Source organism: Microtus oregoni, unplaced genomic scaffold (genome assembly GCF_018167655.1).
Source record: "Microtus oregoni isolate MIOR12 unplaced genomic scaffold, Mior012 000097F_ref0000449, whole genome shotgun sequence".
In the NCBI taxonomy this organism is placed as follows: domain Eukaryota; kingdom Metazoa; phylum Chordata; class Mammalia; order Rodentia; family Cricetidae; genus Microtus; species Microtus oregoni.
In genome coordinates this window covers 344902-357776 of record NW_024544710.1, presented here as the reverse complement: position 1 = coordinate 357776, position 12875 = coordinate 344902, and the positions used below count along the sequence as shown (strand labels likewise).

Below are 12875 nucleotides of genomic sequence, written 5' to 3'. Positions count from 1 at the left end.
CAACACATCAAATAGCCATGTTAGTTTTCTGTAAACTTAACAAAAGCTACAGTCATCTGGGAAAGAGATTTTCAACTAAGAATATGGCTCTCTAAAGTTTGGCTTAGAGACAAATCTGTAGGGCATTTTCTTGATTGATTGGTTGATTGATTGATTGATGTGGGAGGACCCAACTCACGGGGGCAGTACCATCTCTGGGCATGTGATCCTTGGTGGCATAGGAAAGCAGACTGAGCCAACCTTAGGGAACAAACCAGTAAGCTTAACTTGCTTTTGCTTCAGTTCCCACCTCTAGGTTCTTTCCTTGAGTTCATGTCTTAACTTCCTTCAGAAATAGACTGTGATGAAGAAAACATAAGAGGAATAAACCCTTTCCTTTCCCAGTTGCTTTTGGTCATGGTTTCTTAGCACATCAATAGAAACCCTAAGACAGCCAATAAATAAATTCAGAGGATTTGAAACAAATTTACCTGAATGCCTATAAATTGAACTCTGAAACCAGCAATCATATAATACTCATTATTTTCCAGCCATGGAATATGTATGATGATTACATCATAGTACATGATACACAATCAAAAAGTGGGACTGAGATGGCTCAGTGGTTAAGAGTGATCGCTGTTCTTGCAGAAGACCTGAATTTGTGTTTCCAGCATTCACATCTCGCAGCTGACAACTTTCTATAACTAACTTCAGAGTAGTTGATGCTTCTGGCCTCCATGGCCAACCATGTGTATATAAAAACACACACAAGTCCGTACACATTTGTAGCAAGACTGCCAGCCCCCAAATCATGACACAGAGATTTATTACTAATTATGAATGCTCAGCCTCAGCTTAGACTTGTTTCTAGCTAGCTTTTTTTTTTTTAACTTAAATCAACCCATTTCCGTTAATCTATGTGCTACCCTGAGGGTCATTTACCTCACCTACATACTGTCCACCCTGCTTTCCTGCTTCCTCTGAGTCTGACTGCCTGGCTCCCCTTTTTTCTCTGCCCACTAGCCCCGCCCATTCCTCCTCTGCCTAGCTATTGACCATCCATTTTTATTAGAATAATCAGGTGCCTTAAGCAGGCAAGGTAAAACAGCAACATATAATTTTTACATAATTAAACAAATGCAGCAAAAAAAATGCAATCCATCTTTACAGAGCTAAACAATTATTCTGCAACGCAATCAAATACAACACATCTTTACACAGTTAAACAAACATTATATTCTACAACACACATTGCTAAAAAAATCTTTATAAATAGTTTTCAAATGGGAAGTTCAGCTCATATAGAAAGGCTTGAAACCCTATCTGGTATAAATTAGTGATAACAAGGTCAGTAGTTATTTAGCAGGAATCAAGGCTTATACCTACCATGGAGACATGGTTTGGGGCATAGTTATTATGGAGTTCTTAACTGTTGGACTATGAACAGCAAAGTAGACATGACTACCCTTGAAATTTGTTCTCATAACCAGAGAGAAGGAAAAAACCAAAGCTGTGGTCAGAAATGGTGTGATGGAGCATTCCACCATAGTATCAATGGCTCGAGAATATTATCATATTTGCTTTCCTATTTACAAGGTCTCAAAATCTCACACAGTGCCATATTTTCATCTCTAGCTAAATCCAAGATCCATCTCTTCTTGGGAACACTTAGGCTGTCAGTGACCTGCTGCACCAGCTACTTCATGTGTCTGTCTATGAGAAAGACCTCACGGTATCTCCTTTAGGTGGCACACTGGGTTTCTTTCTACAGTAAGTTTCCTATGGAGTTTGAAGAAACATATTTAAGAGAAATTTTTTTTCAAGTTACAATGAAAAAATCCATGAAAATTGTTGAAAGATTGTGCTTTCACAAGAAAACGAAGTAAACTATTGCATTTATTAACTCTTTTTAGCCATATATATATATATAATATAAAAACATATATATATATATTTCAAGAGATGGTTTAGAGCAGTGTTTCTCAACCTTCCTAATGCTGTAACCTTTTAAGACAGATCCTCATGTTGTGATGACCCCAATCATAAAATTATTTCATTGCTACTTCATAGTTATAATTTCGCTACTATTATGAATCACAATGTAAATATCTGATATACATGATACCTGACATCAACCCCTGTGGGTGGTGAAACTCACAGGTTGAGAACCACTTGTTTAGAGTATAAATATATAGGTTTCTTAAATCAGCTTTTAAAGTTAGTGTGCAAAGTAATGGGTAGCATGATGGCATTTTCATACATGCTTCAGTCTTCCTTATCCGTTTGCCCCATTTTGCTGATCCCCTTCCTCTTCCACATAACCACTTTCTGCTTTCCTGTCACAGATGTTGCATCATTCTTTCTCCCCAAGATCTCTTTTTCATGTCTGTGTCCTCTTTTCTGATCTATGACCACATACAGAAAGATTTAAATCTAGATTCTTCAGATGTGAGAAAATGTAGTATTTGTCTTTCTTTGTCTGGCCTATTTCCCATAATATCGTGATTTCCCTTTCTGTTTTCCTCATCACAGGATGAATCTTTCTAGATTTTTGGACTTCTCTGAGTTTTCTGTTTCTTGGTATTTTGTTTCTTTAAGTTTTTGTAAAGTATTTTTGGATTCAGAAAGCATGTCTGGTGTGCAGGAAAGAATGTTACTGTTCTCTTGCTGCCTGTATACTTTCCTATTGTTCTTAGGATTAGAATTTTCATCTATAGCATTTTCTCCAATCTTACCGTTGAGACCCTCCTTTCCAGTTGTGAGTAGACATCAGTACAGTGCTGTTCGTCAGGCACTGAGAATTAATTCAGAACATCTTCCTTGAAGTCCATTGACCCCATGTGAACTCCATTTACTTCTAATCCTTTCTTCTCTCCAATATTTGAATAGCTACTTTGAGTCAGAAAAAAATAGGCATAAGTGAAGATAATTATTATAATAACTCCATCTGGGCTAGTTTCCTTGCATACCAGTGAGAAGAAAATTCTAGGAAATAGTCTTGTCTCTTGCAGTTTTAAGTTGGAAGAAGTAGCCTTACTCAATATTGTTAAGATCTATGTACTAGTCAATGCAAATATCTGTCTGCAAATAGTTGAACAGTAAACAGTTATATTATTTTAAAATATTAAAAATAAGTCTAATGTACTATTCACATAACATTCTTTTTTTTTTTTTGATTTTTCGAGACAGGGTTTCTCTGTGGTTTTGGAGCCTGCCCTGGAACTAGCTCTTGTAGACCAGGCTAGTCTCGAACTCACAGAGATCCGCCTGCCTCTGCCTCCCGAGTGCTGGGATTAAAGGCGTGCGCCACCACCGCCCGGCTCACATAACATTCTTAATTTAAAAATTTAAAGCAGCATATCTACTTAAAACATTAAACAAAGCAAATTACCTAAGTTGCTTCCTGAAATAAAAGGCCTGTTGAGTCTCTTGAGTTTACTTGTAATGTAGCCATTTGGCAATCAGCTTCAGTCTACTCTGCCACATTACTCTTGTCTTTTGACTTCTACATTGGCCAACATTCAACATCCACATGTGTTTTGAGGAGCGGCGGGCCGCTTCCCATGTGATCCCACCTGGCTCTCGGACGGCTAGCTTTACACCCGAAATAACAACACACAAATTGTACTCTTTTAAACACTGTCTGGCCCATTAGCTCTATCCTCTTACTGGCTAACTCTCACATCTTGATTAACCCATTTCTATTAATGTGTGTAGCACCACGAGGTGGTGGCTTACCAGGAAGATTTTAACCTGCATACATCTCGGAGAGGAGAGCTATGGTGTCTGCGTCTCTGCCCTTCTTCCCAGCATTCTGTTCTGTCTTCTCCGCCTATTTATTTTCTGACTTATCAGGCCAAGCAGTTTCTTTATTAATTAACCAATGAAAGCAACAGATAGATAGAAGACCCACCTACATCACACAAGGACAATCCACCCTACATCCAGATCTCTGGGTAGCACATGAACTCATGTACTCTCATTTTACCTGTTCCTTGCAAACCATCTGCTTCTTAAATTGGTTCTTCTACTCCTGTGAATGGCTAGTCAACACTTACAAAAGCAGGGAGGTTTTTCTTTCTTTCTTTTTTAAGATATATATTTTTTATTACATATATAGTATTCTGTCTGCATGTGTGCTGCAGGCCAGAAGAGGGCACCAGATCTCATTAAGGATGGATGTGATTGTTGGAAATTGAACTCAGGACCTCTGGAATAGCAGTCAAGTGCTCTTAACCTCTGAGCCATCTCTCCAGCCCATCTTTCTTTTCTTTTCTTTTTTTTTTTTAAGACAGGGTTTCTCTGTAGCTTTGGAGCCTGTCCTGGAACTAGCTCATATAGACCAGGCTGGCCTCAAACTCACAAAGATCCCCCTGCCTCTGCCTCCCAAATGCTGAGATTAAAGGTGTGCACCACCACCGCCCGGCAAAAAAGCAGTTTCTTAAGGTCAGACTTAGTACATCTTCCTCTCAGCTGTACCCTGGTACTTTGTACAAGAGAACAAGTGCCACCTGGAGGCAACACCTCTACTGCTGTCTGTGTGGAGATACACCTACTGCCCCCACCAATAGTCTTTTGCGTAAAACCAATTTCTAAGAAAATAGTATAGACTCTCCAAACTGAAAACAATAATTTTTAAAGTTCCAGAGATTCTGCAAATAAACAAAAAACTTAAAAATATGATCCATTAATCACATGAGTAAACATACTGTTCATGAATATACCTGAAGGCAGGATTTCAAGGTGGTATTTACATACTCATGTTCACAGTAGTCAGAAGGTGAAGGTAACTCAAGTGCTTCTCCATGGATAAAGAAGACATGCTACTTACATACAGTGGAATATCACTCAGCTTTAAAATCAAAAGAAATCCTGTTAGTCTTTAGGTCACGTGAAAAAAAGCCAGTCACAAAACAGAAAAACTGCATGAGCTCACCTATATGGAACACCTAAACAGTCAAATTCAGAGAAACTAAACGGTGATTTCATGAACTTGGAAGAAGGGAAGTAGGAATGTATTGTTTAGTAAGCTTGGAATTTTTAGTTTTGCAACATAAGTAATTGCTGGAGATCTGCTATAGAAAAACACGGCTATATGTACCACTTGAATTATTTCCTTATAAATGGTAAAAAACAATACAATTTTAAGTTATTTGTCCTTTACCACAACTCAGAGTTCCTAGACCTGATAGCTCTTCCTATTTGCAGCTTTTCAGAACTTTCTATTGGTACTGTTGTCTCTGTCTCTCCTGCCCACTTTAGCCCGCTCCTATCTGATTTCAATTACCTCCCCACAGTTCTAGTCTCAGTATACTCAGGGTATTGGCCTTTGCTCACCACTTATTTCTGGAAGTTTTCTGATCCCTTGACTTCTGTGAGACTCTGCCTTATACTTTGCTCATGTCTCAGTGACAAGTCTTCTTCTGTTTAGTCTTTGTTTTCCTACTTATGTCCTTGTCCTGTCTCTATTTTGTGCCTTTTACAATCTTAACATTTTCCTTGTGAAAGCACAATTAAACAATGCCTGCTAGCTATCAGATTTTTATCTCTGCTCAGGACTCTCTCTGCCTTGTGGACTCTATATGAGTCCAATAAGCTATTTCAATTCAGTTCATCAAATGACACTCATCCTTCCTCCTGTGTCTTCCATAAGTAATATACCCCTCCACATTTTGGTCTAAAGCCTGGGGTTCATACAAGAATCCTGATTCTCTTTTATTCTCCATATCAAATTGGTACAGAAGGTGTTATTCATTCACAAACTTTATCTCAACTGCCAGTGCTTTCTTTCCATCACTGACCACTTTCAAGCTGGTCTGCTTTTAATTTTGTCTTTAAGTTAACTTTCCACATCATTTTATTGTTTTGGGAGTCTCTTGAACTCCCCCAATCAACAACTTGAAGGAAGACCTGACACTGGAGTTTTTGTTAGGTAGTCTATAGCTTTGGGGGAGCATTATTGCCATACATGATGTAACTTCATTTACCTTTTCATTTAAATTACATCTACACACATACACTTGATGTTTATGTATGGCTTTTTTTTCATATGTAATGTCCTTTATCCCTCTTTCCTCCCTCTCCTTCTGGACTGCCCTCCTTCCCGCCAGATAAAGTACCCTTATTTTTCCAATTTTCCAATTCATCCTACTCTCCTGCTTTCTATAGCTCCTTCTACCCCTGGTTTCTGTGGGAACTTCAAGTTATACACTCACATCTTAAGATGCAGAAGTAGCACCCACGAATCAGAGACTATGCAGCATTTGTCTTTCTGGGTCTGGATTACTCCCACTCCGTATAATATTTTCTAGTTTTCATTCATTTACTTGCAAATTGATTTCATTTTTTCTTTACAGCTGACATAGAATTCCATTGTGTATATGTACCACATTTTCATTATCTTTCATCAGTTGAAGGACATTTAGGTTGTCTCTATTTCTTAGTTATTATGATGAAGCTGAGCAAATAACTGTAAAACAGGCCATTGAGTCCTTTAGACATATACCAGGGAGTGAATATAATGTGTTAAGATTTCAGTACTACAGTAATAATAATAAAAACAGCACAGTAATGGCAATAATAATAGTAGCATAGGAATGGAACAAAAGCAGACTAGTAAATCAGTAGAAGAAAACAGAAGTCCCAAACATGAGTGCATGTAATTTTACAGCCATCTGACATTTGACAGAGACGCCAAAAATACACACTGGAGAAGAAACAGCTTCTTCAACAAGTGGTGGTTTGAGAACTGGATGTCTACGTGTAGAAGATGGAAGTTAGACCCACATGCATTATCCTGAACTCAAATCAACATGAAATGGATCAAAGAACTCAATGTGAAATATTAAGTGCTGTAACGGCTAGAAGAAAACATAGGTGGTACCCTACAAGATAAAGGTGTAGGAAGAGACATTCTGACCAGGTCTTCATGCAGTTAGGAATTAAGACAATTAACAAATAAGACCTCATAAAGCTAAAATACTTCTTAAAGATATCAAAGAACAATAAACTAGTGAATAGGATAGGAAACCCACAAAGTGGGAGGAATCTTTGGCAGTTAGTCATTTGATAGAGTATACAGAATATATGAAGGAGAAAAAAAGAATCAAGAAATCCAATGACCCGGTTAAAAAAAAAGCGCTGGTCGGGGGCAGCTGTAGCTCTCAATTGAGAAGTCTCAAAAGAAGAGATGAAAAATGGCTAAGAATTATCTTTAAACATGTTCATCATCTTTAGCAATTACAGAAATGCCAATTAAAACAACTTTGAGATTCCATATTACTACAATTAGAATAGCTAAGATCAAGAAAACAACTGATAATAAATGCTGGTGAGGATGTGGGAATGGGAACTCTTTGTTCACTGTTGATAGGACTGGTTCAGCCACTATGGAAGTGAGAGAGGCAAAGTCTCAAAAACAAGCAAAACCGAAGACAAAAACCAACAATCAAAAACCCGATTTAAAAAAAAATCTCATCTCTTTAAAATTCGCCACACAAAGATCCGGTCTGCACTCTTCTCCAGCTAGATTCTTTGCAAGACCTTATGCTTTTTCAGTAATACCTTTGCCCATGCCATTCCCTCTGCTTCAAGTCTTTCCGACCTGCTTGGCTAAGCGCCAATCATTACTCAGCTCAGGTACGCTCCTGCAGTATAGGATAATGCTTACCTCGTGGTTACCTCGCTCTAGTTCGTTCTTCCAAAGTAGGTAACAAAAAGTCTTTTCCTTCATCCCAAATTCCACAGTCCAGCCTCTAATACCAAATGGGTTTGTAAGTGGCTTACTGTCCCCCGACTTGCGTGCGCGCTTGCGCGTGCGCGCACGCTGGAATGCGGTATGAATTGGACTTTCTGCTGAGAACATAGCACACACAAGACTTAAAAACAGCATCACAATTTATTTAACTAATGTCTTTCATACAACATATATTCCCCCCATTGACTTATCGAATTCCTCTATCACCTCGGATAGCGGAATAGCGTTGCTAAGCAACAACACGCCACTTTGGCGCCTACATGGCCCGGATGAAGTTTCCTTTGGTAACGGAGGACGCACGCAGACGCAGACGGAAAAACTGTCTCCGTTTCCGCCCTACTATTCTCAATCAACTGTTAAAGCAGCGCGCATAGGAAACCACTTCCGGAAAGGTGAAGCTGCTGTTACCCGGCTGTAACATGGATGCTGCAAGCGAAAGCGAAGACCCGGTAAGATGCTGTTCTCGGGCTCGGTAAATAATACCCAAGTAGAGATTGAATGGTGAGCGACCTAGGGAGCCTGGGTTCGCTCACCTATTCCTGCTTTTTCTTTTCTTTCTTAGGTTTGTGGGGAAGTGGTGTCCGTGGCCCACTCTCTTTCCCTCCCAGCCGAGTCGTACGGCAATGACGTGAGTATGACTCACCCACTCTTCCCGCCCTCCCAGCTATCTTAGAATGTCTGAAAGCCGCCGCACTGAATTATAAGTCCCTTTCCTGATGTCTTCTTCAGATCTCCCCACGTCAACCCTAACTTTTCTCTGATTTAGAAACACCTAGGGGATGTCTAAACGCCCCACATGTCTAGATTATAATAATCCACACCAGGTCCTATCAGAATGTCTGGGGGAAAAGGAGTAAATACTTGGTAGGTTTTTTGTGGGTTTTTTAATTTTTTTAAATTTTTATTTTATTTTATTTACATCATCATCATCATTATTATTATTATTATTATTATTATTATTATTATTATTATTTGGTTTTTCGAGACAGGGTTTTGCTGTAGTTTTAGAGCCTGTCCTGGAACTAGCTCTTGTAGACCAGGCTGGCCTCGAACTCACAACTTGGTAGTTTTTAAAGGGCCTTAAATGATCCCATTGTGTAGCAAAATTGCACTGACTTGTGGTGTGCTTCCTTTGGACCCTTATACATGCTGTGTGTTGAGAGACAAGAAGAAAACAACGGCCGGAATAGTAATACCACCCAAATCAGAATGTAATATGTACTAGATGGGTGGCTCAGGCAAGGGTGGAGGCAGGAGATTTCATCAGGGAAATGTAACTTGAACTGGACCTGGACCCTCAAGCGTAAGTGGACAAAAGATACGGATTTGGAAGTGGGAAAATTGTTTTGCCCAAGTTAGAGAGGTGCGTATGCAGATGGATTTTCCTGACCTCATGAAGGAGACAACAGGTGGGTTGGAAAAGGAGAGTCCAATGCAACAGCTAGTGGGTACTTGGTCGGACTTATTTATAATCTGGCTGCATCATTTGTTCTGGGGTTTTACAGAGTGGAAAATGGCTACCTGATAAACACAAATGATGAGTAAAACATGCTGCAGTCATTAAAGTGAAACATAGTTTCATGTGTATTTTTGTCCTCTAAACAACTCTGAGACACATAGGTGGGTATATTAATGTAACTTTAAGAATTATTTAAGTCAGTCCTGATTTTCCACACTTTCTCTGGCTGCTGGGAAAAAAATGTCCAGTAGTCATTGCTTTTGTTATTCTGTATTGGTCATCCTAAGAGCAAAAGGTTTATATTGCCAAATCTTTTAGTTCAGCTTCTATCCCTTGACAGCAACATCATTTTCTGTAGACCTCTTGAGATTTAGCAAAGCGTCTTTAACTTATTATCCTTTATAGAACTGAGAGAGGTTTTGGTTTTGGTTTTGGTTTTGGTTTTGGTTTTTAGTTTTTTCGAGACAGGGTTTCTCTGTGGCTTTGGAGCCTGTCCTGGAACTAGCTCTTGTAGACCAGGCTAGCCTCATACTCACAGAGATCCGCCTCTGCCTCCCGAGTGCTGGGATTAAAGGCATGTGCTGAACTGCCCAGCTAGAACTGAGAGATTTCTGAGCTGATGTTCTCCCTCTTTTGCAGCCTGATATTGAGATGGCGTGGGCCATTCGAGCAATGCAGCATGCCGAAGTCTATTACAAAGTGAGTCGTCTTCATCATTAAGCAGAAGTCAGCGTGTAATTTTACTGTATGATGGATGCTATGCTAATCATAGTTCTCAGCAAGTTATGCTGTTAAGTTTTGAAGATTGTTTTAACTGACAAAGAAATCTTACCTCCGGGGAATAAGAGTAGAAGTGAATTTGATAATGAAAAGTTATGTTTGTCTACCCCTGTTGTTTGCTACCTGGAGGAAAGATGACTGGACCATACATAGCAAGCACTTAAATGTTTGTTGAATGAATGAACAATCCACAGAACGAGGGCCAGGCAATACTAGGACTAAAGGGTTCATTCAGTTGCCAAGTTGGTAAAAGGAAGAGAAAGAGGAGAGAGATTGTTATTATGGCTCTTAAAACCATTTTAATGACTTCATGCAAGACCTGGGCTGTTAATATTGCCTAAGGTAATCTTCTGTCCTGAGAAACATACGGTTTGCTGATGGTGTGGCACTGGAGGGCTTGAAGTGTAATTAGTGACTAGCATCTTTGTGTTTGTTTTACTGTCTGGCAGCTGATTTCATCAGTTGACCCACAGTTCCTGAAACTCACCAAAGTAGATGACCAAATCTACTCTGAGTTCCGTGAAAATTTTGAGAAGCTCAGAGTAGATGTATTGGACCCAGAAGAACTCAAATCAGAATCAGCTAAAGAGGCAAGTATCTTCTTAAGTGTTATCTAACATCTGGCCGGTGATATTGATTGTATGTTTTTATGTAAGTGCAAAATTTGTTCAAGGGACTTAAAATATGGAGCCTGAATTTTATAATAATGAAGTCAATTATGGAATGAATTATTTTCTGTCTTATGCACTTTTTGTGTTTATGGGAACTATTTTTTTTCTTTCCTTGGGCACTTCAAATACCCCATTTACCTATTCCTTTCAGTGAGGAGGAAGGATGAGTTTATTTTAGCAGGACATTTAGCTGGCAAAATTATTAGATGATGGAATAGTTAATAGGGTAGAGGGAAGATGGGGAGATATTGTGATTCTCTGGATTTCTGTTCCATTAATCTTAGGTCCTGGAAAGCATACAAGTTTTGTTTCTTGCTTATGTGATCATCTCTTACTGACACAGAATATGATATTATAATAGGAAAAGCATTTTCCTTAAAATGGGCTCTTGACTAATGAAGAATTTAAACTTAGCAGGCTGTCACTGATCTTTGAGAACTTGCCCCTAACTCAGTGGACATGTATAACCTAAAAGTATATCCCTGTCCTCTTTGTCTCATTGGTACTTTGGTGAGGATGAATAACCAGTTTGACTTGAGCTAGTTAATAAACAACTCAAAGCAAAACAGAGATCCATTTTAGAAATCACATTTTAATTTTGTAGTAAAAAGTTTGAGGTGGTTGGTTTTGTTGTTTGTTTTTCCTGATCAAAATGTTGTGTAGGGGGACACCAGCCTGAAAATATAATGTTGCACCAAAATGTACAATTTCACCATAAAGCTGAAAGTCACCTCAGTACTAGTCTCTTTCTGCCGGGCTTTTATTCTCACTGGGGAATCAAACTTCTTTCCTGGCTTGAGTACATTAGACTCTTGTTTTCATCAGCTAAGGTGTCATTTTTTTTTTGCCTTATAGAAATGGAGGCCATTCTGCTTAAAATTTGAAGGTATTGTGGAAGACTACAACTATGGTACTTTGTTGCGACTCGATTGTTCTCAGGGCTATACTGAAGAGAACACCATCTTTGGTGAGTTCCCCCTCCCCCAATTGTTTCACTTATATATTTGAATGGCTTTCATGTGAGTTAATATTTGTCTGTGGGTTTCTAGCCAGTATACATAATTACCTAAGACCAGGACAATTAATTCTATTTACCTTTCAGCACCCAGGATTCAATTTTTTGCAATTGAAATTGCTCGGAACCGGGAAGGCTATAACAAAGCAGTTTCCGGCAGTGTTCAGGACAAAGAAGGAGAGAAAGGAACTAACAATGAAGAAGAGGAAGATGAGAAAGGAGCTGATAGTGGAGGAGAAAAAGAGGAAGGAGTCAACACAGAAAATTAAAACAAAACAAAACAAAAAACTAACCAGGGAGGAGGAAAAGAAAGCCAAGAAGCATGTGACTCAGCTGAACCCACAAGTATCAGGTGCTCCTTGCACAGACCCCTTGTGCACATGGGAGGACTCAGAAGGACATTTTTCTAGCAAATAAGAGAAACTGCTCTGGGCATAATAGCCTAAACACAATTAGCAGAGTCTCTTAGTTAATTGTTGATTCATACCCTATTTCTTGACTGTAACTTGTTGAAGTAAGACATTTTGTAAATATATTCCTTTTGGTTTGTATTATTTATGACTGATTTTGGAAAATATTTACATTTCTTTGCTACTTCAAAAAATCAGTTGTATAATCTCATCACCATATCTCATATAAAACTGTCTATTTTTTAAGTTTTCTCACTGTTCTCAGTAATGGAATTCGCTTAATGTGTTAGCTCCTACTTGGAATCGGTATTAGAAGTTCATATGTAAAAATTGACTCTTAGCCAGGCCTAGTGGCTCATACCTGTAATTCCAACACTTGGGAAACCAAGGAAAGAGAATTGCATGATTTTTAAGCCAGCCTAAGTCATAGAGTGAGACTCTGTCTCAAAAAATAAATTGTTTAAAAAAGAATTGGTGTTTGTCTTTGTGGTGCCTGTAGCTCTCTGATTTCCTTTGCCGCAACTGTCAGGTTAGAGAGTGCAGCCCAGTTTGTTAGAGAAGAGCAAGAGCCTTCACCTCCTTTTAGATTTTTTTCTGTCAGTCTTTTTGTTTGTTTTTCTGAGACAGAGTTTTGCCTTATAGACCATTCTGGCCTAGTACTTCCTATGTAAGTCAAAGCTAGTTTCCTACTCAGAATCCTGCCTTGTTTATCCTCTGATAACTTAGTTGTTATCTGAAATTTAGCCAATAATAGTAAATGCTAGTATAGTATTTATAATCTAATGTAAGTCTGATGAAGTGG

At 38.8% G+C, this 12875-nt stretch overlaps 1 protein-coding gene across 1 annotated transcript; it reads left to right on the top strand.

Annotated features, from left to right (window-relative positions):
- Positions 1 to 8113: 8113 nt before the first annotated feature.
- On the top strand, positions 8114 to 12544 carry LOC121442890 (protein PBDC1-like). Its single transcript, XM_041644533.1, has 6 exons — positions 8114 to 8187; positions 8301 to 8366; positions 9837 to 9896; positions 10427 to 10567; positions 11504 to 11615; positions 11751 to 12544. Exons 1-6 carry the CDS (start codon positions 8158 to 8160, stop codon positions 11930 to 11932), a joined length of 591 nt encoding a protein of 196 aa, XP_041500467.1. The 5' UTR covers positions 8114 to 8157; the 3' UTR covers positions 11933 to 12544.
- Positions 12545 to 12875: the final 331 nt, after the last annotated feature.